The sequence below is a fragment of the Monodelphis domestica genome, chromosome 8, assembly GCF_027887165.1.
Source record: "Monodelphis domestica isolate mMonDom1 chromosome 8, mMonDom1.pri, whole genome shotgun sequence".
Classification (NCBI taxonomy): Eukaryota; Metazoa; Chordata; class Mammalia; order Didelphimorphia; family Didelphidae; genus Monodelphis; species Monodelphis domestica.
In genome coordinates, this window is record NC_077234.1 from 204119611 (window position 1) to 204143836 (window position 24226).

At 38.5% G+C, this 24226-nt stretch overlaps 1 protein-coding gene and 1 pseudogene across 3 annotated transcripts in view; both read left to right on the forward strand.

Moving 5' to 3' along the window:
* VWA3B (von Willebrand factor A domain containing 3B) overlaps window positions 1-24226 on the forward strand; it is a 282451-nt gene that overhangs the window by 52708 nt on the left and 205517 nt on the right. For all 3 annotated transcript variants that reach the window (XM_007501072.3, XM_016424839.2, XM_007501073.3), the window contains exons 7-8: window positions 3194-3363; window positions 4851-4966. In XM_007501072.3, the coding sequence (XP_007501134.2) occupies window positions 3194-3363; window positions 4851-4966 (286 nt within the window). The remainder of the gene's footprint in view (window positions 1-3193; window positions 3364-4850; window positions 4967-24226) is intronic.
* LOC103094429 (calponin-3-like) lies at window positions 12823-14711 on the forward strand (annotated as a pseudogene).

Genomic DNA, 24226 nt, shown 5'->3' on the forward strand with positions numbered 1-24226 from the left:
ATTTGGCAAGAACCATAGCAGCGGAGGGCTAGTGAGTATATAATTAGAATGTACCTTCTTTCTCATTGCTTAGGGGTTAAACCTACAATCTGATTGGGGAGCAGTTAGGTGGCTTAGCGGAAATAGAGTATGAAGCCTGGAGATAGGAGGTTTGGAATTCAAATCTGGCCTCTGGTACTTCCAAGCTATATGACCCTAGGCAAGTCATTTAACCTCAATTTCCTGGCCCTTGTTGCTCTTCTGCCTTGGAACCAATGTTCTGTTAAAATGAAAGATAAGAGCTGGCTCTTATATAGTAAGAGGGATAAAATAGCCATATTCTAGGGAATTTCACTCAGTAGGATTCAGAGATAGGGATAATCATTATCTCATATGGGCTAGAATCTATGCCCAAATTAGTTATATTCTTTTATGATCTACTCTGTTGTTTGTTGAGAATTCTCTCTTCATAATTATAAAGGGTATCTGATCTTATTCTCTTCTCTTTTTCATCATAACTTTTTATATCCAAGTCACATATCTATTCAGAGCTTGTTTTGGTAAATGGTGTAAAACACTGATATAAATCCAATTTCAGTCAAATTTCTTGCTGTTTTTAATTCATTCATGTCTGCCTCTCTGTGACTCTGTGGACTATACTATACTAGTCCATGGGATTTTCTTGGCAAAGATACTGGAGTGCTTTGCCATTTCCTTTTTCAGTGGATTAAGGCAAACAGAGATTAAGTGACTTGCTTAGGATCACACATCTAGTGTCTGAGGTTGATTTGAATTTGGGTCTTTCTGACTTTATCCACTGAACCATCTAGCTGCCTCCTTACAGCCAAACTGCTTTCTAGTTTTTACAGTAGTTACTGTCAAAAAAAGGGAATTCTTCCTTTTGTTCTTTTTTTCTTTAATACATTAAAAAATTCTTTAATATTTTTACTGGAGTTCTTTTTTCATATGTAATTATTCACTAATCTGCCATAGGAAACTTTTTCTTATAACATATATATATATACACACATATATATATATACACACAATTTAATAAAACAAATCAACACATTGGCCATGTCTGAGAATACATATCTTATTCTTTACCTCTAGTTCATTCTCTCTCTTCTAAGAAGTGGGTGACAAATTTTATTAGACTTTTGACATTTCGCTTGACACTGTTTTGACTAAAATTTAAAATCTTTTCAGGAAGGAATCATGAAATGTGTTCTTATTTTATATTACATCATTTCATAAAGTCTTATTTCTCTGAATCTGTAGTATTCACCATTTCTTATGCTATAGTAACATTCCTTTACAATTGGTCTTTGGTCACTTTAGTCATCTATTTTGTCTCCAGGTCTTTTTTTCTTGATGCCAAATTTTACAAAACCAAATAAAAAAGCATTTCTATATGCAAAGAAAGATTGTACATAAATGAAATAACAAACCTCATATGCTTAGTTTATTTTTCTACATATCTACATAATGAATCCCATCCACAAGTGTTTCAGCCCTTTCCTACTCTCTCCACATCTCAGAAGGTACCGTCCAAGAGACTGACATGTTCATACAAATTAAATCTTTCATGTTTTCACCTTTCAGTTCACTCTTTGGAGGTAACATTCACAATGTATTCTTCCAGTTAATTCTGGAGCTGTATTTCATGTTCTCTTGGTTCTACTCACTTCACTGTTCATTATCTAGGTCTTTTCTATAGCAATAAGTCCTGTTACTAATATTTTTGTATGCGTGGTTTCTTTCTGTCTTTGATCTCTTAGGGATATATTTGAAATAATAATATCACTGGGCCATAGGGCAAATACAGTTGAATGATTCTCTGAGTTTTGTTTTAAATTGTTTTCCAGAATAGTTGAAGTAATTCAGAGCTCCATCTTCATTAATGTGACTATGTTCTCCCAGTCCTTCCAGAAGTCCTTTCTTGAAGTTGTTTTTATAAAGACAGCTTTAGCCTTTTGGGGCACTATCTACGTATCTAATTCTCTTCCCCCCCCTCTTCCCCCCTCTCCCCCATCTACCTCTATCTATGTAGGTATCTATGTATCTATCCATCCATCCATCTTATCTATGTATCAATCTATCTAATATACTCTTTGTGCTCAGCTTCCGAACAAGAGAGTAGAAAGGAAGATGCATGGATGGGTGGGGACATTAACCTTAAATTAACTAAATTTACCTTAGTGAGATCTGAATGTTTTTTAAAAAACTCAAAGTGTCTGCTAACCCTCTCTGGTGGATGAACAGTTAAAATGACAGTTATGTATGCTTTCTTGAGGGGTTTATTCCTTTCTCTCTCTGGGATGTGTGTATGTGCTCATTTTGAGTTATGTTTTCTGTCCTGCCTTTTGGATTATGTTTATTGCTCTGTGTCTTAGTATTGCAAAAGGTCAAAATCTCCGGGGAATTCCTACAGGCGTGTGTTTTGGGTTCAGTCTGGACTTTCTGATATCACCAAGGAAGATGTAAATTCCCTGAACGTTCTATTTCACATAGTCGGGGACATTCATCTAAATGAAGCAACTGTTGTGGGTATGGTGCCTCAAGAAGCAGAGGGGTCTCCTGGATGGATATTGGGGCTGGAAGTCAGAGAAGCAGATATTCTCTACTCACTATATGTCTTCAGGCAGGATTTGAATTCTTTGTCTCTGTTTCCTCATTAGTGAGATGGAGATGAAATCCATCCTTGTAGGCAAGCTCCTTAGAAGGGAATAATCTGTAAATGACTACCAAAGAAATTCTCTAGTAAATTCTGGATGATAATGCTGATGAGTGTGTTGTCACTGCCGCACTGCAACAGCAAGCAGGAAGAATCTTCCTTACCATCAGTGCTTTGTCTTCATTTGGGAACCCCCCATCACTGAACTGTAAAATATATTAATGGGCTCGACCAAAGGCTATTATCCAAATCTCTCAACCTTTTTATGTCCATGTAATCCTTGAATTTATATCTATTTCCCATTAGCTCTTACTTGACGCTAAGCTTTGGGAATAAATATCTTACCCAAATGGCTTTTCTTTCCAAGTGATAGCACAATAAAACTAAAGCATTGGACCAGAGAATCTCTGATGGCTACCATTCAACCCCCCCCTTTTTTTGTCTTTTAGTGGATGGTATGTTCAAGGCCCATTAATCCATTAAGTGTCCATAGGGTGTCATGCAGTTGAAATAAATGGTGATGTCCTTGTTTTATAGGTCGTGGCTATTTACTATTTTCTTGTGGGTAATGTTCTTGAGGATTCCAAGAAGTCTCTCCTTCATTCAGCAGCTGAGAGCTCACATCCAGTACATACAGTGTCCTTCAATGCTCAAGGAGAAGACACTGTCACTTTCTTAAAGAAACTGAGTACTTCATCCAAGGGCAGGTAGGGGAAAATATTCATCTGAGCCAAAAGGAAATAACCTGTGTGCTTCCAAGTGGGAAAAAGATGTCTGGGAAAACATATATATCTATTTTAAACCCTTACCTTTTGTCTTAGAAGCAATACTGTGTTATTAGTTCCAGGGCGGAAGAGTGGTAAAGGCTAGGTAATAGAGGTTAAGTAACTTGCCCAGGGTCACACAGCTAGGAAGTGTCTGTGTTCAGATTTGAACTCAGGACCTCCCTTCTCAAAGTCTGGCTCTCAATTCAGTGAGCCACCTGCCTCCTCTCATATGTTCCTTAAACAGCAACATAACATAGTAGACAGAGGACTGACTTTGTAGTCAAGAATCTAGTTGGTTTTTCCCCCTCCCCCCAATTTATGAATCACTGACACTGTGTAAGACACTGTGCTACATGTTGGGCAAACAAAGGGAAAACAAACCAACAATACCTGTGTAACTGATAGGAATCATAATAATTCTCTTTTGGGAAGAAATATATGAACAATTTTGTTCCAAGTTAGAGAGAAAAAACTGTCTAACAGTGAGTTAGTTAGGTTGGGAGTTCAAGTCAAGAGCAAGGAAAGGTCCTTAGTGGCTCCCTGAGTTATCTTTGGCCCTCCTGTGATGAAAAAGGACCCCAAGAAATGCAAAGGAGAAGTCAACCACAGGGTCGTTTGTCTTTTTAAACTCTTTTTTTTTCTGTCTTAGTAACAGCTGTAAGACAGAAAGGCAAGGGCTAAGCAAATGGGGTTTTATTAAACTTGCCAGGGTCACACAGCCAGGAAGTAGCTGAGGCCAGATTTGAACCCAGGTTCACCCAACACTAAGCCTGGCACCCTGTCCACTAAACTACCTTGCTGCCCCTCAACCACAGGTTTTTATGAGAAATAAGGTGATCTGTCAGATGAAGTCTTCAAGAGAATAAAACGTTGTCCTGAGAAAAGGGTGCACCCAACTGAAGTAAGACAGGGCAGAGATATGTGGGGTTTTTTTCCCTCTTCACTGCTCCAGCTACCAGATTGAATGCCTTAGACGAAAACAAATGTACGTGTGTGGGGTGGAGGCCTGTTTAGATGTGGCTCTCAGGGAGGCATGAATAGAGATGTCTAGAGTCTCCTCTATCTCCTCTTCTCTCAGGAAGACTGGGATTCTCTCTAGGAGGGGAAGCAGGAGATCGGTGGGTGTCTTAGGCTGGCCACTCTGCTTTCCTCAGAGAAAGGATCCAAGGCTAGAATTATATCTTATCTGGCCCCCTAAATATTGTTCATTGGGGAGAAATAATTCTGATGGCCAAACCACAATAGGGAGGGAGTACCCTGAACTCTATGTATAGCCAAGGCTTGTCTCCCTTCCAACCAAATGCCAGTTGCACAAAGCCTGTATGTGGCAAGTAGCAATGACCCTCTTTAAACCCTTTCATATTCCTGTGAAAAGAACATGCTTGGTTTTAGTCGGCTTAATGTGAAGCACACTTCTGTTTTTCCAGATTTCATGCGTTTGCTGCAAGAATCGTGCCTCTGGGAATTCCCGAGCCTTCCGCAGAGGATGGAACCTTTTCTTTTTCTTCAAATTTAAGGAAGTTGAAAGGAAGAATACCTCCAGGTACTTAGAACCCAAAGCTGTTTTATGTCATTATGCGCTTTAGATAATAATTCCTCACATTTCTATATGGTTAAGGTTACCAACTGAAATGCAGCATGACCGAGTGGTCCTTCTGGATGGCCATTCTAACAGACACTAGCTCTGTGGTGATGGGTAAGGGACAAGCTCTCAGTGCCCCAGGTAGTCACAACAGGTGTGAGTTGCTGATCTGGATTCTTGGAGGTAATATCTCCACTAGAAGATCTCTGTGCTAGTCAAGTCACGGGACAGAAGACACATAAAATGTTTACAAAATACTCAGAGGGAGTTAAGTGACATGAAATAGGGAGTCAGGAAGATCTGAGTTCAAATGTGAACCCAGACATTTATGAGCTATATGATCCCGGGCAAATCACTACCTCTCTCTGCTTTGGTTTCTTTAACTGTAAAATGCGGATAATAGCACCTACCTAGCAGGCTGTTGTGAGGATCAAATGAAATAGTCTCTGTAAAGTGCTTTGCTCAGTGTCAGGCAACACAGCAATAAATATTTTATTTCCTTTCTTTTCCTGCAACTGTGGATTGCAAGCAGTAGAATTATTATTGCCATTATGCAGGTGAGAAAGTTGATGCTCAGAGAGATTGTTCCATTTCCAAAGCCCGAGTGGTATGAGATCCAGGGTTCAAACCAAAGTCACTTGGTGGCAAGGTCACAACACAGGACAGTAAGTAGTACTCTGATGCCTGTAGCATGGTCATATACATTGGTTTATATTGGTAAGAAATCGAACCTATCTTCCTAGCCAGGGACTGTGTTTGGGTGGCACAAAGAGTCAGCACTGACTAACATGAACTAGTTCTCTCTCATTTGTCAGCTTTATGAACAGACACTAGCCTGGGGTCCAGGACAAGAAACCAGTTTTACTAAGTGAATATTGGAGAAAGGTGACTCTATAGCCTTTTTGCAGGAGGATAAATGAGAGAGAGGAGGTGTGGACTCACTGCATTGCTGAGTTTTGGGTGCTTTTTTCTAAGACTGATTTTAGTTTTTTTAATGGTCTTCTTTTAAATGGCAGATGAAAAAGTTCTGAGAGTTATATACAAGTTCTGGGAGTACTATAGTTCAGAGGAATGAGTCATAGGATTTGTGGTTGAGTTACTAAATTACATTCATGTGAGTTATTAACAATAACAGTAATAATAATGATAGTATGTAACTTTCTCTGCAATGTTGACATCTTGAAGTCCTGATAGGATATGATTTCAGGTGATGGTCAGAGACTTCTACTACTTATCCTGCCACCATTGCTTTTGTCAAGAGCAGCACTGCTTTCAGAGAGAGTATGAGCATGAAAGTGGAAGTTGGTACTCCACCTTGATGAGTTGTTGCAGCAAATGAAACATTACTGAAGAGGGTAGATGAACTCCTTATTTCAGTGAGGTTGTGAGTCAGGGTATGCCTCACAGGAATACAAAACAAGGCAGACGAGAGAGGAAACAATACTGTAAATTCATTCATGAAATCATCAGGCTAGGGTAGGAATAATTTTTGCCCACATGAATTGCAGAATACCAAAGATGAATGTTAAAGGATATCATTGGACTTTGGATGGAAGGGACCTCAGAAGCCATTAGTTAATGAGTTCTTAACTTGGGGTCTCTGAAAATTTTTTTTAACATTTTGATAAGTATATTTTAATAGGTAGTTTATTTTATTTATTTAAAAACATTATTCTGCAGGGCAGCTAGGTGGCTCAGTGGATTGAGAACCTGGTCCAGAGATGAGAGGTCCTGGGTTCAAATGTGACCTCAGACACTTCCTAGTTGTCTGACCCTGGACAAGTCACTTAATTCCCACTGCCTAGCCCTTACTGCTCTTCTACCTTAGAATGAATACTTAATATTGGTTCCAAGACAGAAGTGTTATGGGGGTGCAGATGTGTACCCCTGGGGTTCGGGAAGGATACCTTTTGCAAGAATGCAACACTCCAAAACTGAGCTTAAAAACAAAAAGAGAAATTTATTAATTTAGGAGGTAATGTTGAGAATGGCCAGGGGAATAGCAAGGAGGAACAGCAAGATGGGGAACAGTTCCTTGGGAGGGCAGCATGGATGGAAAAGCTGTTTCCCCAGACGACATCAGTTCTGGGGATTTTATACTTTTTACAACTAAGAGTGTTAATCACTCAGGCATGAGGTGGGGTGATCGTACTGGGATCTGCCAGGGGAAATAAAGATTCCTTAGTTTTAGGGAACAAACAGATGTCTGATAGAATCGAAGTGTGACCTGGGAGTGCTTCTCTCTGTCCATCTTAAATCTAGAGGACAATCAAAGGAAGATAGTCATCTCAGCACCCTGGGATGGGGTTCATTGGGTGTTTTTAGGCTCAGAGTCACGAGGATGTAAGGGAGCAAGGGAGTTTCCCTGATAATAGTTTGCCTGGGTTTCTGGGGGTACAGTGCCCATGTCAGAAGGTAAGGGGATTAAAATAAAAAGGACATTATTCTGAGAAGGGGTTCATAGATTTCACCAGATTACCAAAGTAAGTCCATGACATAAAAACCGATTAAAATCCTTATTCTGGTCCTACTGTCTCATTTTATTGATGAGAAAATTGAGGGCAGAGAGCAAGGGTGACTTGGCCATGGGTAAACAAATAACATGGCAGCCACTGAATAAAATAGTGTAGACAGAAAGAGGGAAAACTATTAGATCTTTTAAAGTCTAATAAATTGTAATAAGGTCTCCCTTATTTAGTTGCACAATAGATTCCTAGTCATTTTTGTGTTTTTAGCAAAATATTACATGGTAAGAGTGCGAGAGAGAAGGAATTTGGAGAGAAGCATCAGACCTCAAAGAGATCTCGAAGCCAAAGATTTTTGGACTAGCAAAAGTGACTGGGGAGGTGGATACCTTTGAGAAATAGTTGTATTAGTCATGCAATGGAGATGAACCATTAATCAGGGGAAGGGAACAGACTGAGAGAGGTCAGCTGCAGATACAAGGACATTGTGTTCTCTTGGGTGAATTCAGATTCCTGTAGCCACAAAGCAAAGATAAGAGAGACTAAGAGCTCATGAAATCAAGCCAAGGAAGGTTTCTGTCTAGGAGACATTAAAAGTATTTGCTAGGAAGGGAAGATAACACTTTTTAGGGAGAGAGGTATTATGTCTTAGTCGTGTCCAACTCTTTGTGATGCCATTTGGAGTCTTCTTGGCAAAAAAACTGAAATGGTTTACCATTTTCTTCTCTAGCTCATTTTACAGATGAGGAAACTGAGGCAATCAGAGGTTAAGTGACTTGCCCTGGGTCACATAGCCAGTGAATGTCTGAGGTTGGATTTGAATTCAGATTTTCCTGGCTCCAGGCCTTGCACTCTATTCACAGAGTCACTTAGCTGCTTAAAATGGGGTTTTAAATAGCATGGGAATTTCTAAGGCAGTCCAATCCCTTGGGGTAGGGGTCAATCTAAGAAAGCTTCATGGAAGAAGAGTCATCTACTAGGAATAGCAATCAAGCTGGGGTAAACTTTTTCTAGCTAGGAAGAGATCATGGCCTTGCTTGTATAGGCAGAGCCAGACTAAGCCATATGAACACTTACCAAAGCAAAGTCTGATAACCCAAATGATCCTTGTTGGGGCTTCTGAATACAGTACAGTCAGTGGTCGCCTATTGTCTACCCTTGGGAACAAATTTTTTTTTGTACAGGCAAAGATAGACGATTAAGAGATAAAATAGGTTAGATTAAAAGATTATTTAGGATTTATATTCTCAACTAACTTCTAGAAGGATTTGAGGTAGTTTAAAACTAAACACAAAATTGGATAATTAGAGATAAAAAATGGAATAGGGTTCTTAACTTGGGGGGTCTGTGAAATTTAAAAAAATATTTGAATAACTATTTCAATATAATTGGTTTCTTTTGTAAACTTACCAATTTTACTTAATGCATTTAATGCATTCTTGAAGGATTCACCAGTCTGCCACAGAGACCCATAAAATGTTAAGAACTTTTGATCTATGTGAAACAGACTCAATTGCTATTACCTGGTACGTAATATGATCTAATTATTACAGATGGATACTGAATTTAGCTCCAAATTTCCTGGGAGAGTTGTCAACAAAAATAATTTATAGTCATATAATTTGCATTTTATGATCATAAACATGTGGTTTGAACAAAACAAAAAACCCTACACTAAATAAATTTTACCAACACTCAAAAGCCAGATTACCACAGGCAAAGTCCTTAAAAACAAACAAAAACCCACAACTTTTTTTTTTAGCTAAATAGGAATTAATTTCCCTTCCCTCCCACTTCTACTACCAGCAGAACAAATTTCCTCATTGGCCATGTGGAGAAGTATATGCCTTATTCTGTGTCTTAGATCCATCACCTCTGTCAAGAAGTGGGGAACATACATCATCATTTCTTTGGAGTTTTGGTTGGTAGTTACATGGATTAAAATTCTTGTCTTTCCAAGTTGTTTATACAACCTTCTCATTAATATCTCTATCTATATATAGTTTTTCTGGTTCTACTCAGTTTGCTCTACATCTATTGTCTTCTGAGGTTTCTCTGAAACCATCTCTTCCATCATTTCCCTTTCTAAGAAAAAAAACTCCTTACCTTACATCTTAGAATCCGTACTAAGTATTGGTTCCAAGGCAGAAGAGCAATAACAGTTAGGCAACTAGGGTAAGTGACTTGCCCAGTGTTGTACATATCAGAAGTGCCTGAGGTAAGATTTGAATCCAGAATCTCTCCTCTTTAGACCTGGCTCTCTATCCACTGAGTCACCTAGTTGCTCCCCATCCCCTCCTATCATTTCTTACAGCACAATATTATATGCACATATCATAATTTGTTGGTCTATTTCCCAATTGATGGACACCCCTTTAATTACCAGGTCTTTGCTACTACTAAAAGAGTGTCTCTATAAATATTTTTGTGTCCACTTCTTTTTTTTTGATCCATTCAAGATATATATTTAGTAGTAATATCACTGTAAGGTTATTTCCTTAGTCTTTCTAAAGTCTCAGTTTCTTTATCTGTGAAGTGGGGAATATTAGTATGTCATACCTTATAGGGTTATTGTTAGGCTGAAATGATTTAATATATGTAAAATATTTTGGAAATTCTGAAAATTTTTTTAAAATTACAGTGATTATTATAAACATGAATTATTATTGGTATTTTAACCCCAAGTGTTCATTACTCACCCCCTGAAAAACTCCAAGGAATAATCTATTCAGTTATTTAGTCATTTTTTCCAAACTTTATAATCATCAACAACATTCAGAAAAAAATTCTAATATGGAAACTGAAACAAAAAATTAAAAAATTCAATTATTATGGTTTCTCTGAAAAAAATCTATGTATATTCACACACTTTAATAAGAAAAATGAAAAATCTGTTTAAAAACAAGTACTTTTTGAGAAAGATCTAGAACCATGATGATGAACCTATGGCACATGTGCCAGAGGGGGCATTCAGAGACCTCTCTGTGAGCATGCCCACTATTGCCCCAGCACAGAGTTTGCCAGAGTTCATTACTAGAAAGCCAGAGGGACTCTGGGACAGAGGGATACAGGGCCAGGCTGCTCCCCTTTCCAGGCTTGCCTGAGGACATCAACTGCCCCTCTAAAAGGTTCCCCATCATTGATCTAGAGGTATAAATGTACTGCAAACTCAGTATAAGTCCACAGTGTAATGGGGCAGTGGAAAAATCTATCTCAGTCTTAGATAGCATCATGAGGGGCAGGAATAGGGAGGTAATAACACCACTGTACTCTGCTCCCATCAGACTTCATTTGAAGCATTGTTTACTTTGAAGTGTACTAGTTTAAGAAGGACATTGATGAACTGGAATCCAGAGGAAGGCAATCAGAATGGTGAAGGGCCTTGAGTCCATATTGTGTCAGTCAGTCAGAAACATTTATTAAGCACCAGGTAGGTGCCAGGCACTGGACTAAATGTTGGGATACAAATAGAGAAAAGCTCTCAAGAAGCTCATAATCTAATTGGGGAAAGCAGCACATAAAAGGAAGCTGGTCTCGGGACTGCTGAGGGGAGTAGTGAGTATGGTGGAGAAGTCCAAAGGAGTCCAGCAAATTGGAAAAACGAGGATGCTACGATGAAGGAACTGAAGGTGTTTATCCTGGACAGAAGAAACATGCAATTTTTTTTTGCAAATATCTGTGGGCTGTCATGTGGTGGGGATTAAACTTGTTATGTTTGTTCCCAGAGGGCAAAAAAAAAAAGAAGCAATGAATGTAAGTCGCAAAGGGAAATTTAGAATTGAAGTCAGAAAGTTTTTTCTAATATTTTTGTTGCTGTTACTCAGCTGTGTTCAACTCTCCATGACCCCATTTTAGAGTTTTCTTGGCAAAGATAGGGTGAAATGACTCTCTTAGGGTCACATAGCTAGTAAATGTCTAAGGGCAGCTTTAATTCAGGAAGATGAGTCTTCCTGATTTCAAGTTAAGGGCTCTACTGCAACACCTAGCTGTTCCTCCTAATGCTTAGGGCCAAACAAAAGAGGAATGAATGGACTCCTTTTAGGGGTTCCCTTTAAAGACTTGGAAGACTTGGAAGTCTTCAAAAAGAAGCTACACAATTAAATTTTGGTATGATTCAGATTCCTTTGATGTATATTGCATGACTACTAAGATCCCTTCATGTTTAAATTCTGTGATTCTATAAGACTGTGATTTTTGTTTTCTCTTCTGAATGCTCTTCCATGTTTTTGTTGTTCTTGTTTACAGACATTAGCCGTGTGACTCTGGGCAAGTCACTTCATTTTGTTTGTCTCAGTTTTCTCATCTGTAAAATGATCTGGAGAAGGAAATGACAAGCCATTCCAGTAGCACTGTCAAGAAAACCCCAAATTAGAGTCAAGAAGAGTCAGACCCGACTGAATGACAATTATTTGCAAAACTGTAGTCTGTTTTGTGGTTGATAATAAGTGTGGCTCATAATCACATTTTACTTTATTATATGTGAAGTACTTTCCTCTGAGGAATCCTATAGGTTAGAGGTTATGCTATTGGCAATGCTTTTTCATCCTCATTTTACAGATAAGGAAACTGACTTCCTGGTTTCTCCCAATTCCAGAAAGAAATGAGTGTCTATGGATTTGGGTGACAAGAATATGATCTTGAATATTTTGTTGCACCAATAGAAGCATAATACATAAGGGAAGGTAGGAACAAATGGGTCTGAAATCAGTGAGAGTGATTATCAGGCAGCATTTCCAGATAAATATCATGGGAAGTACCAAGGTGGTTCTCCAAAAGATTACCAATATAGTGACCTTGGCAGATTTGCATTAAAAATGTCAGTACTAGATCATTGTTTTATTCAGTGAAAACCAAGGTATGGGGCAAATTACCCAGAGTCACATATGGGGTAGGTAAATGGAAGGTCTAGACCTTCAGATTTCTCTGTGCTATTTATCATATTGCACAATCTCTTGTCAGTACAGCAGTTTTAACCTGACTGCTTGCTACTGGGAAGTATCAATGTTTTATTTAGAAAAGAGCTTGGAATTTTTTTTTTAACCCTTGCCTACCATCTTGGAATATATTGTTTCCAAGACAGAGGAATGGAAAGGGTTAGGCAGTGGGGGTTAAGTGATTTTCCCAAGGGTCTCACATCTATAACGTGCCTGAAATAGAATTTGAACCCAGGACCTTCTGTCTCTAGGCCCTACTCCGGTGGATACTTTTGTCAGGCAATTAGAAATTAAGTGACTTCCCCAGGGCAAGTCACTGTATCTTGTTTGCCTCAGTTTTCTGGGTCACACAGCTAGGAAATGTCGAAGGTCACACTTGAACCCAAGCCTTCCCATTTCTATTCCTGACTCTTAATCCACTGAGCCACCTAGTTGCCGCTTGAGTTGTTTTTAAATCACTAATTAAAAGCACTTGAATTCCCCCTCCCTGTGCTCCCCTCCTCCCCCCAAGTTCTGTGCCAAATCTATTCAAGGGGAAGACTTCAGTTTGAAAAAAATTCTTCAGGGTGAATGTAAAACTGACTTCCTTGACCTTAAAAGAATCTCAGCATGACCCCTGCAGAACGACTAACATTAAGCAAAATGGAGGCCAGTCCAGTGTACTCTGGGAGTCCTCCGCCAACGTGCCCTCTGCAGAGACCCTGACCGTCAGTGACGTTAATGAACTCTATCTCTCCAGACACTGCGCAGAGCATTTCACAAGGCTGTTGTCCCGGTCGGGGACAAAGGAGGGAAGCGGCAGGTACATCCGCTGTTGCTGAGACGCTGACAGGCTGGAGGCGACTCGCGCAGTGAACCGCCATGTCCCATTTCCACCAGGGTCTTATAAATCGGACCTCGAAGAAGGTCAAGGCCCTCAAATATGATCATCAGGCAGATGAAGATCTACGCAACTGGATAGAAAAGATCACACACTTGAGTATTGGGAACAACCTTCAGGAGGGCTTAAAAAACGGGATTATCCTTTGTGAACTTATAAACAAACTACAGCCAGGTTCAGTGAGGCCCGTCAATGTGTCCTTATTAAACGCGCCTCAGTTGGAGAACGTTTTAAACTTTATTAGAGCCATTCTAGCTTACGGTGTGAAGCCACAGGACATCTTTGAAGCAAACGATCTTTTTGAGAATAGAAACATGACCAGAGTTCGGGCCACGCTGGCAGCTTTGGCAAAACTGGCCAAAGCAAAAGGATTCCATACCACACTGCAGAAAGGCATTTTGAATGAGGAAATGTAACAGCAGAAGGAAGTGTAATTGGCAGGCAGGTGGGAACCTACAGCCAAGCAGGAATGACTGCCTAAGGAACTAGGAGGAACCTTTCGGATCCTCAAATACCAACCGGCATACCTTTTGACCTGATGCTAACAAAGGAACCAGTTCCGCAGGAATGCTAGCACAAGATACAAGAAGAGACATTAGGACCAATGGATAACTTAACAGTTTCACCACAGATGGCTACTAACAAAGTTTTTCCTGGAAAGGAATGAGTGTCTATAGGCTCGGGCGACAAGTATATGATCCTAAATATTTTGCTGCACCCATAGAATCTCTAATACTTGATGGAAGCCAAGGAGCAGGAACAAATGGGTCTGAAATCAGTGTCTGTGATTATCAGGCGGACTTTTTAGATGAATATCATGGGACCTACCAAGATGGCTGGCTATCCAAGAGATTACCAATATAAGTGACTGGGGCACTGATTATTAGATTTATATAAGAAAACTCAGTATTAGTCCAGTGTTTTATTCAGTGAAAACCAAGCTAACCTGGTATAATTTTTATCTTGTTTTCTTAAAACACTTATGTTTATTGTACCTAAAAGAAATATTACCTTATATACACTCCTTTTTTACTTTCTCTGCTCTTCCCTAAATAGATGCCTTTTAGTGTTAAGTTATATTTTACAGCATAACCAATAATTCTCATATGAAGTTAAAAGGAATACTGTGAAAGGTGGGTACAGTTCTTTTATTGAAGATCTATGCATTTTCACAATCTTTTACTTAAACTGGTGTTTTATGGGCTACATGAAGCTTTTATTTTTACTTTTTTTTTAGTTTAGTATCAGGTTACTACATGGGAGACTGATACTTTCACATTCATTGTTAAATGTGTTCTTTGCCAACTAAATCTAAGATGCAGCATTTTAGAGATTGATTTAAACATCATTGTTTCTACTGTATTGTTTGCTCATTTAAAAATAAAGTCAAGATGAATATGATAAAAAGGAAGAAAAAGACAAATGAATTTGATGGTTCTTTTTAGAAGTTCTGGGGATGAGAATTCATAGCCAAACAGATTATTAGTTAAGATCTTGGAAAAGTCTTTATTTTACTTGAAAGAACTAACCTATTGGAAAGGGTTATTTTTTTTTAATTCAGATATCTTATTTTCCTAATTATATGTAATAACAATTGTCAACATAAGTTTTCCAAAGTGATAAGATCCAAGTTGTCTCTCTAGTTCCCTTTCCTTCCTCCTCTTGGAGATGGTAAGCAATTACCTTTTTTTTTTTACCAATTACATATCAAATTTCCACACAAATTTTCCCAAGTTATATGACTAAACTTATCTCTCTCCCTTCTCCCAGTGCTGACAGGCAATTTGATCTGGGTTATACATGTATTGTCATGCAAAACATATCTCCATATTATTCATTTTTATGAATAATTTCATAAAATCAAACCTCCAAAATATAAACCCATATAAACAATTGAATAAGTGTATGCTTTCATCTACATTCTGACTCCCAACAGTTCTCTCCCTGGAGATGGATAGCATTCTTTGTCATAAGTTCCTCTGAATTGTTTTGGGTCATTGTATTGCCTATAATAACTAAGTCTATGACAGTTCATCATTCCACAATATTGCTATTACTGTATACAATGTTTTCCCAGTTCTGCTTATTTCACTCTGGATCAGTCCATGAAGGTCTTTCCAGCTCTTTTTGAAATCATCCTATTCATTCCTTATAGCACAATAGTATTCCATCAGATAGTAAGCAATTTGATCTGGATTATACATGTGAAACATACTTCCATATTGGTCATTGTTGTAAGAGGATACTCGGATAAAACCAAAAAACCCAAAATAAAACTGTAAATAAACTAATAGCATGGAAAGGGTTATGCTATGATTCAACACTTAAATGTTGGTGAAGAAAACCAGAAAGTGTTTTCCTATAAAGTTAGGGCGTAGTTGATGTGATCTTAAGAACTAGCTGTCAGAATCACAAAATGTCAGAACTGAAAGAAATCTTAGAAACCATCTAGTACAACCCTTCCATTTTACAGATGGGGAAATTCAGCTCCTTCAAGGTAGCTCACAGCTCTACACTAGGACATCTTTTCTCTTCCTATACTCTCTCTTTTTGAGTACATCAGTTCCCAGGAGTTTTTATTATAAGATGACTCACAAATCTATATAATTAGCCTCTATCTCTTTCTGAGTTCTGGTCCTGTATTCCTTTTGACTACTTCAAAATGTATAAAAAGTTCAACATGTCTTAAATAGAACTTATCTTTCTCTTAAACATTTATGTCATGAGAACTACTATTCTTCTGGTATCAGGTTCATAACACTGCTGTTTTCCTTTATTCCTCATTTTCTCTTAGTCTACTTTAGCCAACTGGCTGCCAAATCTTACCATTTTAACTTTCACAACCTTTCTCACATTTGATTCCTTCTCACTACGTACAGTCACCACTCTAAGGCCCTCATCTCCTCTTGCCTGCAAAATTATAACATCCTCTTGACTATTCTCTTCCCATTCCAATCTATCATTCTCTCAGTTGTCCAAGTAATTTTTTCTTAACTGTGAGTCAGACTAGATCATTTCCTTACTTGGTAATGCCCAAGGACTTCCAGTTTCTTCTAATCTTGATGATAAATTCTCTCCTTTGACTATATAATAAAATCAATTAATAAAAATACAGCAGGGCACAGCTATGTGGTTCAGTGGGTTGAGAGCTGGGCCTAGAGATGGGAGATCCTGGGTTCAAATATGGCCTCTGACACTTTCTAACTATGTGACCCTGGGGAAATGACTTAACCCCCATTGCCCAGCCCTTAATGGTCTTCTCCCTTAGAACCTATAAGCAGTATTAATTATAAGATGAAAGGTAAGAGTTTTTAAAAAATGAAAATAAAATAATTACCTAACAAATACCTGTGTACTAGGCATTGGGATTACAAAGATTATGCCTGATGCTCAAGAACTAATTTAATCATGGAAATATTCATCACCTGAAGGTTTGCTAATAGTTCAGTTCATTTGCTATGACACATGCCTAGGTTTAAAAAAAAAAGTAAAAAAAAAACATGTATTTTATTCAATATATGTGTGTGTGTGTGTGTGTGTGTGTGTGTGTGTGTGTGTAACCTAGATCAAATTGGTTAACATTTCTGAGAGGAGGGAGGGAAGGAAGGAGGGAGACAATTTGGATCTGGAAAATATATGTTGAAAATTGTCATTGCATGTAATTGGGAAAATATATATATATTTAGAAAATTGTATTTAGTCAATTTAGAACATTATTCCTAATATTCCTACAAGAATCATATTCTTTCCCTCCCTCCTGCCCCCCAGCCCCTTCCTGTTGGCGCACAATTCCACTGGGTTTTACATGCGTCCTTGATCAAAACCCATTTCCATGTTGTTGATGTTTACACTACGATGATCATTTACAGTCTACAACCCCAATCATATCCCCCTCAACCCATGTAATCAAGCAGCTGTTTTTCTTCTGTGTTTCTACTCCCACAGTTTTCCCTCTGAATGTGGATAGTGTTCTTTCTCTTAAATCCCTCTGAGTTATTCAGGATCAAGGCATTGCCCCTAATGGAGAAGTCCATTACATTTGATAGTACCACAATGTATCAGTCTCTGTGTACAATGTTTTCCTGGTTTTGCTCCTCTTGCTCTATATCACTTCCTGGAGGTTGTTCCAGTCTCCATGGAATTCCTCCACTTTATTATTTCTTTGAGCACAATAATATACCATCACCAACATATACCACAATTTGTTCAGCCATTCCCCAATTGAAGGGCATCCCCTCATTTTCCAATTTTTGGCCACCACAAAGAGCACAGCTATGAATATTCTTGTACGAGTCTTTTTCCTTATTATCTCTTTGGGGTACAAACTCAGCAGTGCTATGGCTGGATCAAAGGGCAGACTGTCTTTTAGCACCCTTCAGGCATAGTTCCAAATTGCCCTCCAGAATGGTTGGATCAAGTCACAACTCCACCAGCAATGAATTAATGTCCCTACTTTACCACATCCCCTCCAGCATTCATTAGTTTCCATAGCTATCATGTTAGCCAATCTGCTAGGTGTGAGGTGATACCTCAGAGTTGTGGGAAAAACATTTTTGAATAAAGAAAAACAACAAAATTTTGATGTAGTTTTTGAAAACAAACCAGAGTTTTATGTTTGAGCTACAAAGGTTCCCTCCAAAAGCAAAAACAAAAAACCTCAACCTCAACCCAAAACCAACTGCTGTACAGGAGTCTTTGAACTTAGTTGTCTCCTAGAACAATTTGGCTAATTAAGAACTAGATTTCCTGGTATCATGCTTCAAGAAATAGAATGTCATGAATGATTGCAGTGTGAGAACTCCAGGTCAGCCATGAAAAAAAGAGTTCTTAGATTCATGTCTTGAGCCAAAGTGTTTGCCCCCTAGAGTGTCTGGAAAGGGGCCAAAATAAATTCAGCCAGGGAAAAAATTTCAGCCTCAATTTGGGCCTAATGCAAACAGTAAGCAAACAGTAAGTGACTGAGGACCCTCCTTTCTCTGTCTCTACTTAATACTAGGGGAGTTTATTGACAATGGCACACATCTTGAATCTTGTTCAATATATTTATCACATTGCTTAGAAATAGGTTGATCAAAATATGTGCCATTTCAATTTACTAAAGAGCTATACTTTGATAGGAAATGCATAAAGTCACGAATCACATATCTATACACAAGGAAGATCTAATTGCTAGGACTAAGTTTCCAGCAGCATCACCATTAGTTGAATGGCAGCTCCTTAAGCAAAAGAATAGCACTAAGAAAAATGAATTAGCTTCTCTAAATCTGGTTTTTCATTGGGAAACCTTTTAAGAGATGTTAAATGTCACTGTCTCTGAAACTAGAAAAAAAAAGACTTGCGTTTTCTTCTCATGTCGGCAGACACATGACTCAATAAACCCTCATCCAGCTGGGTAATTAAACTTTGGCTGATGAGCACTTCCTGTAAACTGAACTGACATGGTTACTTCATATAAATGCCATATAATTCTTGTCAACCTTAAGGGTTCTCGTATACCCTGAGAACATTTTGAAAATGTAGTGTCTATTATAGAGTAAGATAGTCTTGCAGAGATTCCTAGAATTTAGCATTTTTTCTCAATTCTTGAGGTAAAGAAATATTTCATGGTTTCCCTGGGGTGAGACTGAAAGGAAAACTCCCCGAAAAGGAAGGAGAGAGAACAAACTGAACGCAGGAAGGTAATGGGGCTTGCTTACCATTTTTGAGTAGGTAATGGCTATTCTTATAGCTCCACATCATGACTTCAGGTTTTGTATGTTTGATCTTATTCAACTTCTGGACCTTTTAAACCCATATTGTGTTATTTTGGGCAATATGTAAATTGATTTAAGAGGAATGATACAAAGAATGGGATATATGTGGTGGGAAATAAGAGATGATAATACAAAGAGAAATGATTAGGGTGAGTAGAAGGATAAAAGGCACTGCAGCAAGAAGGAAAGAAAGGAAGAAAAAAGAAGGAGGAAAAAAGGGAGGGAGGGAGGGAGGGAGGAAAGAAAGAGGAAGAAAAAGAAAGGGAGGGAGAAAGGAAAAGATAAGGGAAGAAGGAAGTAAGGGAAGATGGAGTAAAGAAAAGGAGGGAGGAAAGAAAGGAGGAAAGGGAATGTGGAAGGGAGAGGAGAAAGGAAAAAAGGAAAGCAGAGAGGAATGAAAGGAGAGAGGAAGGAAGAAAAAAAGGAAGGGAGGTAGGAAGGAAAGGAGGGAAATAGGAAGTAAGGAAGGGAAAGAGAAAGGAAGGAAAAAAGGATTTATTAGACACTCATGTGCTAGGCTGAATACTTCACAAATATTATCTTGATTCAGGAAAACCTTAGTGTGAATCCTGCCTCAGACACTAATAGGTGTCTGACCCTGGGCAAGTCAATTAACCTCTTTCAGCTCCAGTTTTCTTAGCTATAAAAAGGTGATAATAATAGCACCTACTATCATATTCAGAGTTGTTGTGAGGGTGAAATGAGTAGAGATATAAGATGCTATGTAAATATTATCAATTAGTGTATTGACAGGCAGAATTTTTTTCCTTATTGATCTAATGGAGTTTAAAAGGCTATCGTGTCTTTAATATTATTTCAATGTCTCGCAGGATCTAAGAGTATCCCATTTGCTTTAGTAGAGTCAATGAAAGCTATAGAAACCAATAGAAGTAAGCCATAGAAGTCAATGGAAATATGGAAGCATAGAAGCCATATAATTTGTTAGAGTATTATAGGAAAATAAATGACTTCAGGCTTGGTTTTTTAAGTAGGAAGAAAAGAGGAAGGTGATTTCGTTTTGCCCAGTTGAAGGGATGCTCAGAATCTACCTTTAAAGTGAAAATCACAATAAACTTTGGTGCTAGGATGCTTAGCTATTAATCATTTAAAATGCAGAGGCGGCTAGGTAGCTCAGTAGATATAGTGACAGGCTTGGAGTCAGTCAGACCTGGGTTCAAAGCTAATTGACCCTGGGCAAATCACTTAACCCTATTTGCCTAGTCCTTGCCCTTCCATCTTGAGTCGTCCTAGGACAGAAAGTAAGGGTTAAAAAGAGAAAGTCCAGCAGCCCATATTATTATTTACTTCTGAATCAAAGGACCAAATAGTGACAGTCCTGAGGCTTATAGAATACCAGTAGTCTTGTCTTCTCCTTAGGATCCAGTTAAATTCAGCAGCTGGAGCCAGAGCAGCAGTATGGATATATTTCATGGCTTACAAGACTGAGGGACTTTAATTATTATGGAAGGTTCTAATACTGATCAGTGGAGGGCAGCCCAGCCTCTTATTGCTGTTGTAGAAAGTGTAGAACTTGGCTAATACGTTCTGGTTAGGAGTCTCCCGTGTGTGATGCACTATACTGAGTAGAAAGGAAAAGAAAGAATAAGCAAGATTTTTGTTGGCTTGTTTTATGTTAACTAAATATATGGGGAAACCAAACTCAGGAGGAGACTAGATAATAATAAGCACCAAGGAAGTTACTGGCCCAATGTATATGGGGTTCTTAATAATAATGATAATGATGGTAAACTCTCAATCATATCACACTTTAAGATTTGCTTTATACATTACTGATTTGATTCTCCCAGTAGCTCTGAGATAGGTGCTATTGTCATCTCCATTTTACAGATGAAGAAAATGAGGTTCAGAGGGGTAAGTGACTTGCCCAGGGTCATATTGCTGGAAAATATCAGAAGGAGGATTTGAATTTAGATATTCCTGACTCAACTATATCCATTATGCCACCCAAATGCCTCACTGATAAATACCCGAGGGCTCACCATAGACTCTCCTTTCTATCCTTGCCTCAGCTAAGGGGGTCGGGGGTCAGGGTTGTTAGCTGAAATTTTTTTAAGAAGACCTGGGAGAAGTGGCTCAGTGGGGAGAGAGCCAGGCTTAGAGACAGGAGGTCCTAGGTTCAAATTTGACCTCAGACACTTCCTGGCTGTGTGTGACTCTGGGCAAATCACTTTAACTCCAATTGCCTAGCCCTTACTGCTCTTCTGCCTTGGGGTTGATATTGATTATAAGATGGAAGGTAAGGATTAAAAAAAAAGAAAAAGAAATACTGGGATACCTGGGCAGAGCTGAAATTAGTTTCCTCAGTCTGAGCTGGGGTAGGAGAGTAGAGGCAGAAGGTGATGAAGGGTCAGACAACTCAAGGAGTGAGCAAAGAGGCAATGGAATCTGGAGCGAAGGTTAAAAGATGACCCTGGGGAAGCAGTGAGGGGCTGAATTTTATTTTTTATTTTTATTCATTCATTTATTCATTTATTTATATTCAATTTTCTGTGAGTAAAGACATTTTTATTGCTTATAAAAATTTATAAAAATCATTCAGTTGCCTCTAAGTCAGCCATAGTTGCATAGCTCCCACTGTTGCTGCTACTGTCTGTTACTTTCCAAAGAAATCACCATCTTTAAGAGGGTAAGGACTCACGAAGATAGGAATGGAGTCATGAGAATGGGGTTGGAAGTTGCCTCGTTTTGAACTATACTTTGTAGCAGATGATGGATAGAGACTGCAGAGAGCATTCTAAATGGAGAGAAGCTCAAGGATGATGTAAAGATGGGAATTAGAAAGTTGCTGATCATGAAAAAAAGCAGAAATCAAAGATCCAAACTAATCAAGAGGCTTGAGTCAGAGGGTATAGTAGAGTGGCAAGAGTGTGTACTTTTGGAATCTGCAGACATCTTCAGTCTGCTCTCAGCCATTAATGACCTTGTGCCCTTGGATGATTTACTTTACCTTTTTGGGCTTATCCCTAAAAACGAGACTGGAGTCAGTGACTCTTGAGGCCTCTTCAACTCTGATTCTAAGGTACTTGAAAGAGAAGGATGGGGTAGTTATTGGATGGAGGATTGTTGGAAGGCAGAGACACTTGGATATAATATTAGAGATGATAGAAAGCCAATATAAATTCTTGATCAGCAGAGTGACCTTGTAAAAACAGTTGGGTCAGGCTATTTCAGTGTTAGTGTCTAGGATGAACTGGAAATAGAAGTGGGTTCTAGAGTTCCAGATCTCAATGGAGGATGAGTTACAATGAATGCTACCTTTTTAGCTTCAGTTACTAAAAGCTTCATTTCCTGACCTTGCTTCTAGGGCTTTTTTCAGAGAGGAGACTAATATCTCACTAAGATATCATCAAGTCCAGCTAAGACTAGCCCAAGAATTAGGCCATAGCTGGCTTCTACAGAGTATGGAAAAAGTACTGTAAGCTGTCAAAGTTGGAAGAGCTTTCTGGTCCCAGGTCCCAAGATCCCAGGTCATGGCACCAAATACGAACATTTTAAAGGAGATAACTCACAGTTTCTTTCATTTTATACTTAAAATAACCTTTAGATGTGGTCCAAGTGAAATATACATGTATCATTACTTTAATAAAATTCCAGATTCTTCAAATGGCGAGGTGACTATGTACATTTGCTTTAGATTCATAGATAATTTATTTCAATAGCTTAGGAGAAAATACAATTTCACATTTATCCCTTGTACCTTCACCTTGGGGATTTGAAACTGTCCCAGGCCAGGAAATGTTAAATTTCAATTTGACAACCAAGTATTTTAACATAACATGAGGCATTGGGAGTGTTTTATTGGAACAAGAACTGCTGATTTAATCACTTCCATCCCTTTACGCTTGCAATATACCCACCTTTTCACCTCATTCAAATGATCATTTAAGTTCTCAGAACACTTTAATGCCCCATAACTTATTATGCTATTTGGTCTTCTTGAAAAAGGAGGTCCACACTATCACTTTCAACATATTGACTATTCACAGAAAATTTGCAATCACTGAATCCTCATGAAGTCACCTATTTTACATTCTTACTCATTCAGAGTGAACCTAGTTTTCATATCAACACTATTTCATTAATTCAAAATAAATTTTCCTTCTCATTTAATTAACATCACAGAAAAAGGACACATCACCCATTAAGCTCTATTTATTACATCACTCTAAATTATCTTCCCATGTCAACTAATGCCCGCACATTTATATATTGTTTTAAACAGTGTATACATGATTTTTATGTGCTATACCTATATAATATTTATCATCCTTTTTGTCAACAGATTCTAACTCTGTATTATTTCTTATACCTCTCACTCAGAGCATTCCTTTTCAGAATCCTTTGCTAAATCATCATCTTCCTCCTGTCCAGTAAGGGTGGGCATCTCTAAGGGTTCTGATGTGAATCCATTCCTTTCTCTAAACTCTCTCCCTTGGTGAATTATTAGCTCCCATGAGTTCAGTTGATTTTATACATATGGACTCTCAACTCTCTCTCTAGCTCTAATCTTTCTTTAATTCCCACCCTGAATTACCAAAGTAAACCTTCTGGGCATTTTCCCTTGACTCATATAGGTCCAAATGAAGCTCATATTTCTTCCCAAATCCAACCCTATTCCAAATGTCCCTATTTCTGATGAAAATACGACCACTCTTATTTTAGAGTCATCTTTGATGCTTTCCATTTTTTCCTAACTTTCACATCTAATCAGTTGCCAAATCTTATTGGCTCTACCTCCATGCTGTCTTCCACCAGCTTCTCTCTCGTCTTTCTGCTGCTGCTATTGTTCAGCTGTTTTCAGTCACATCTGAATCTTCTTGAACCCATTTGGGGTTTTCTTGGCAAAGATAATAGAGTGGTTTACCATTTCCTTCTCCAACTCATATTACAGATGAAGAAACTGAAACAAATGAGGTTAAAGTGACTTGCCCAGAGTCACAGAGCTAGTAAGTGTCTCGGGTTGGATTTGGACTCAGGTCTTCCTGACTCCAGGTTGGAGCTCTAACCACTGTACCACCTAGCTCCTCTAATATGTGTTAAGTGTGTTGTAAATCTTGAAGAGCTACACTATTGCCAGCTATTGTTACTGTGTTCCCCATTAGAATGTAAGCTCTTTGAGGACAGGGATTGATGATTACATCCCTAGTTTTCAATCTAGTTCCTGGTAA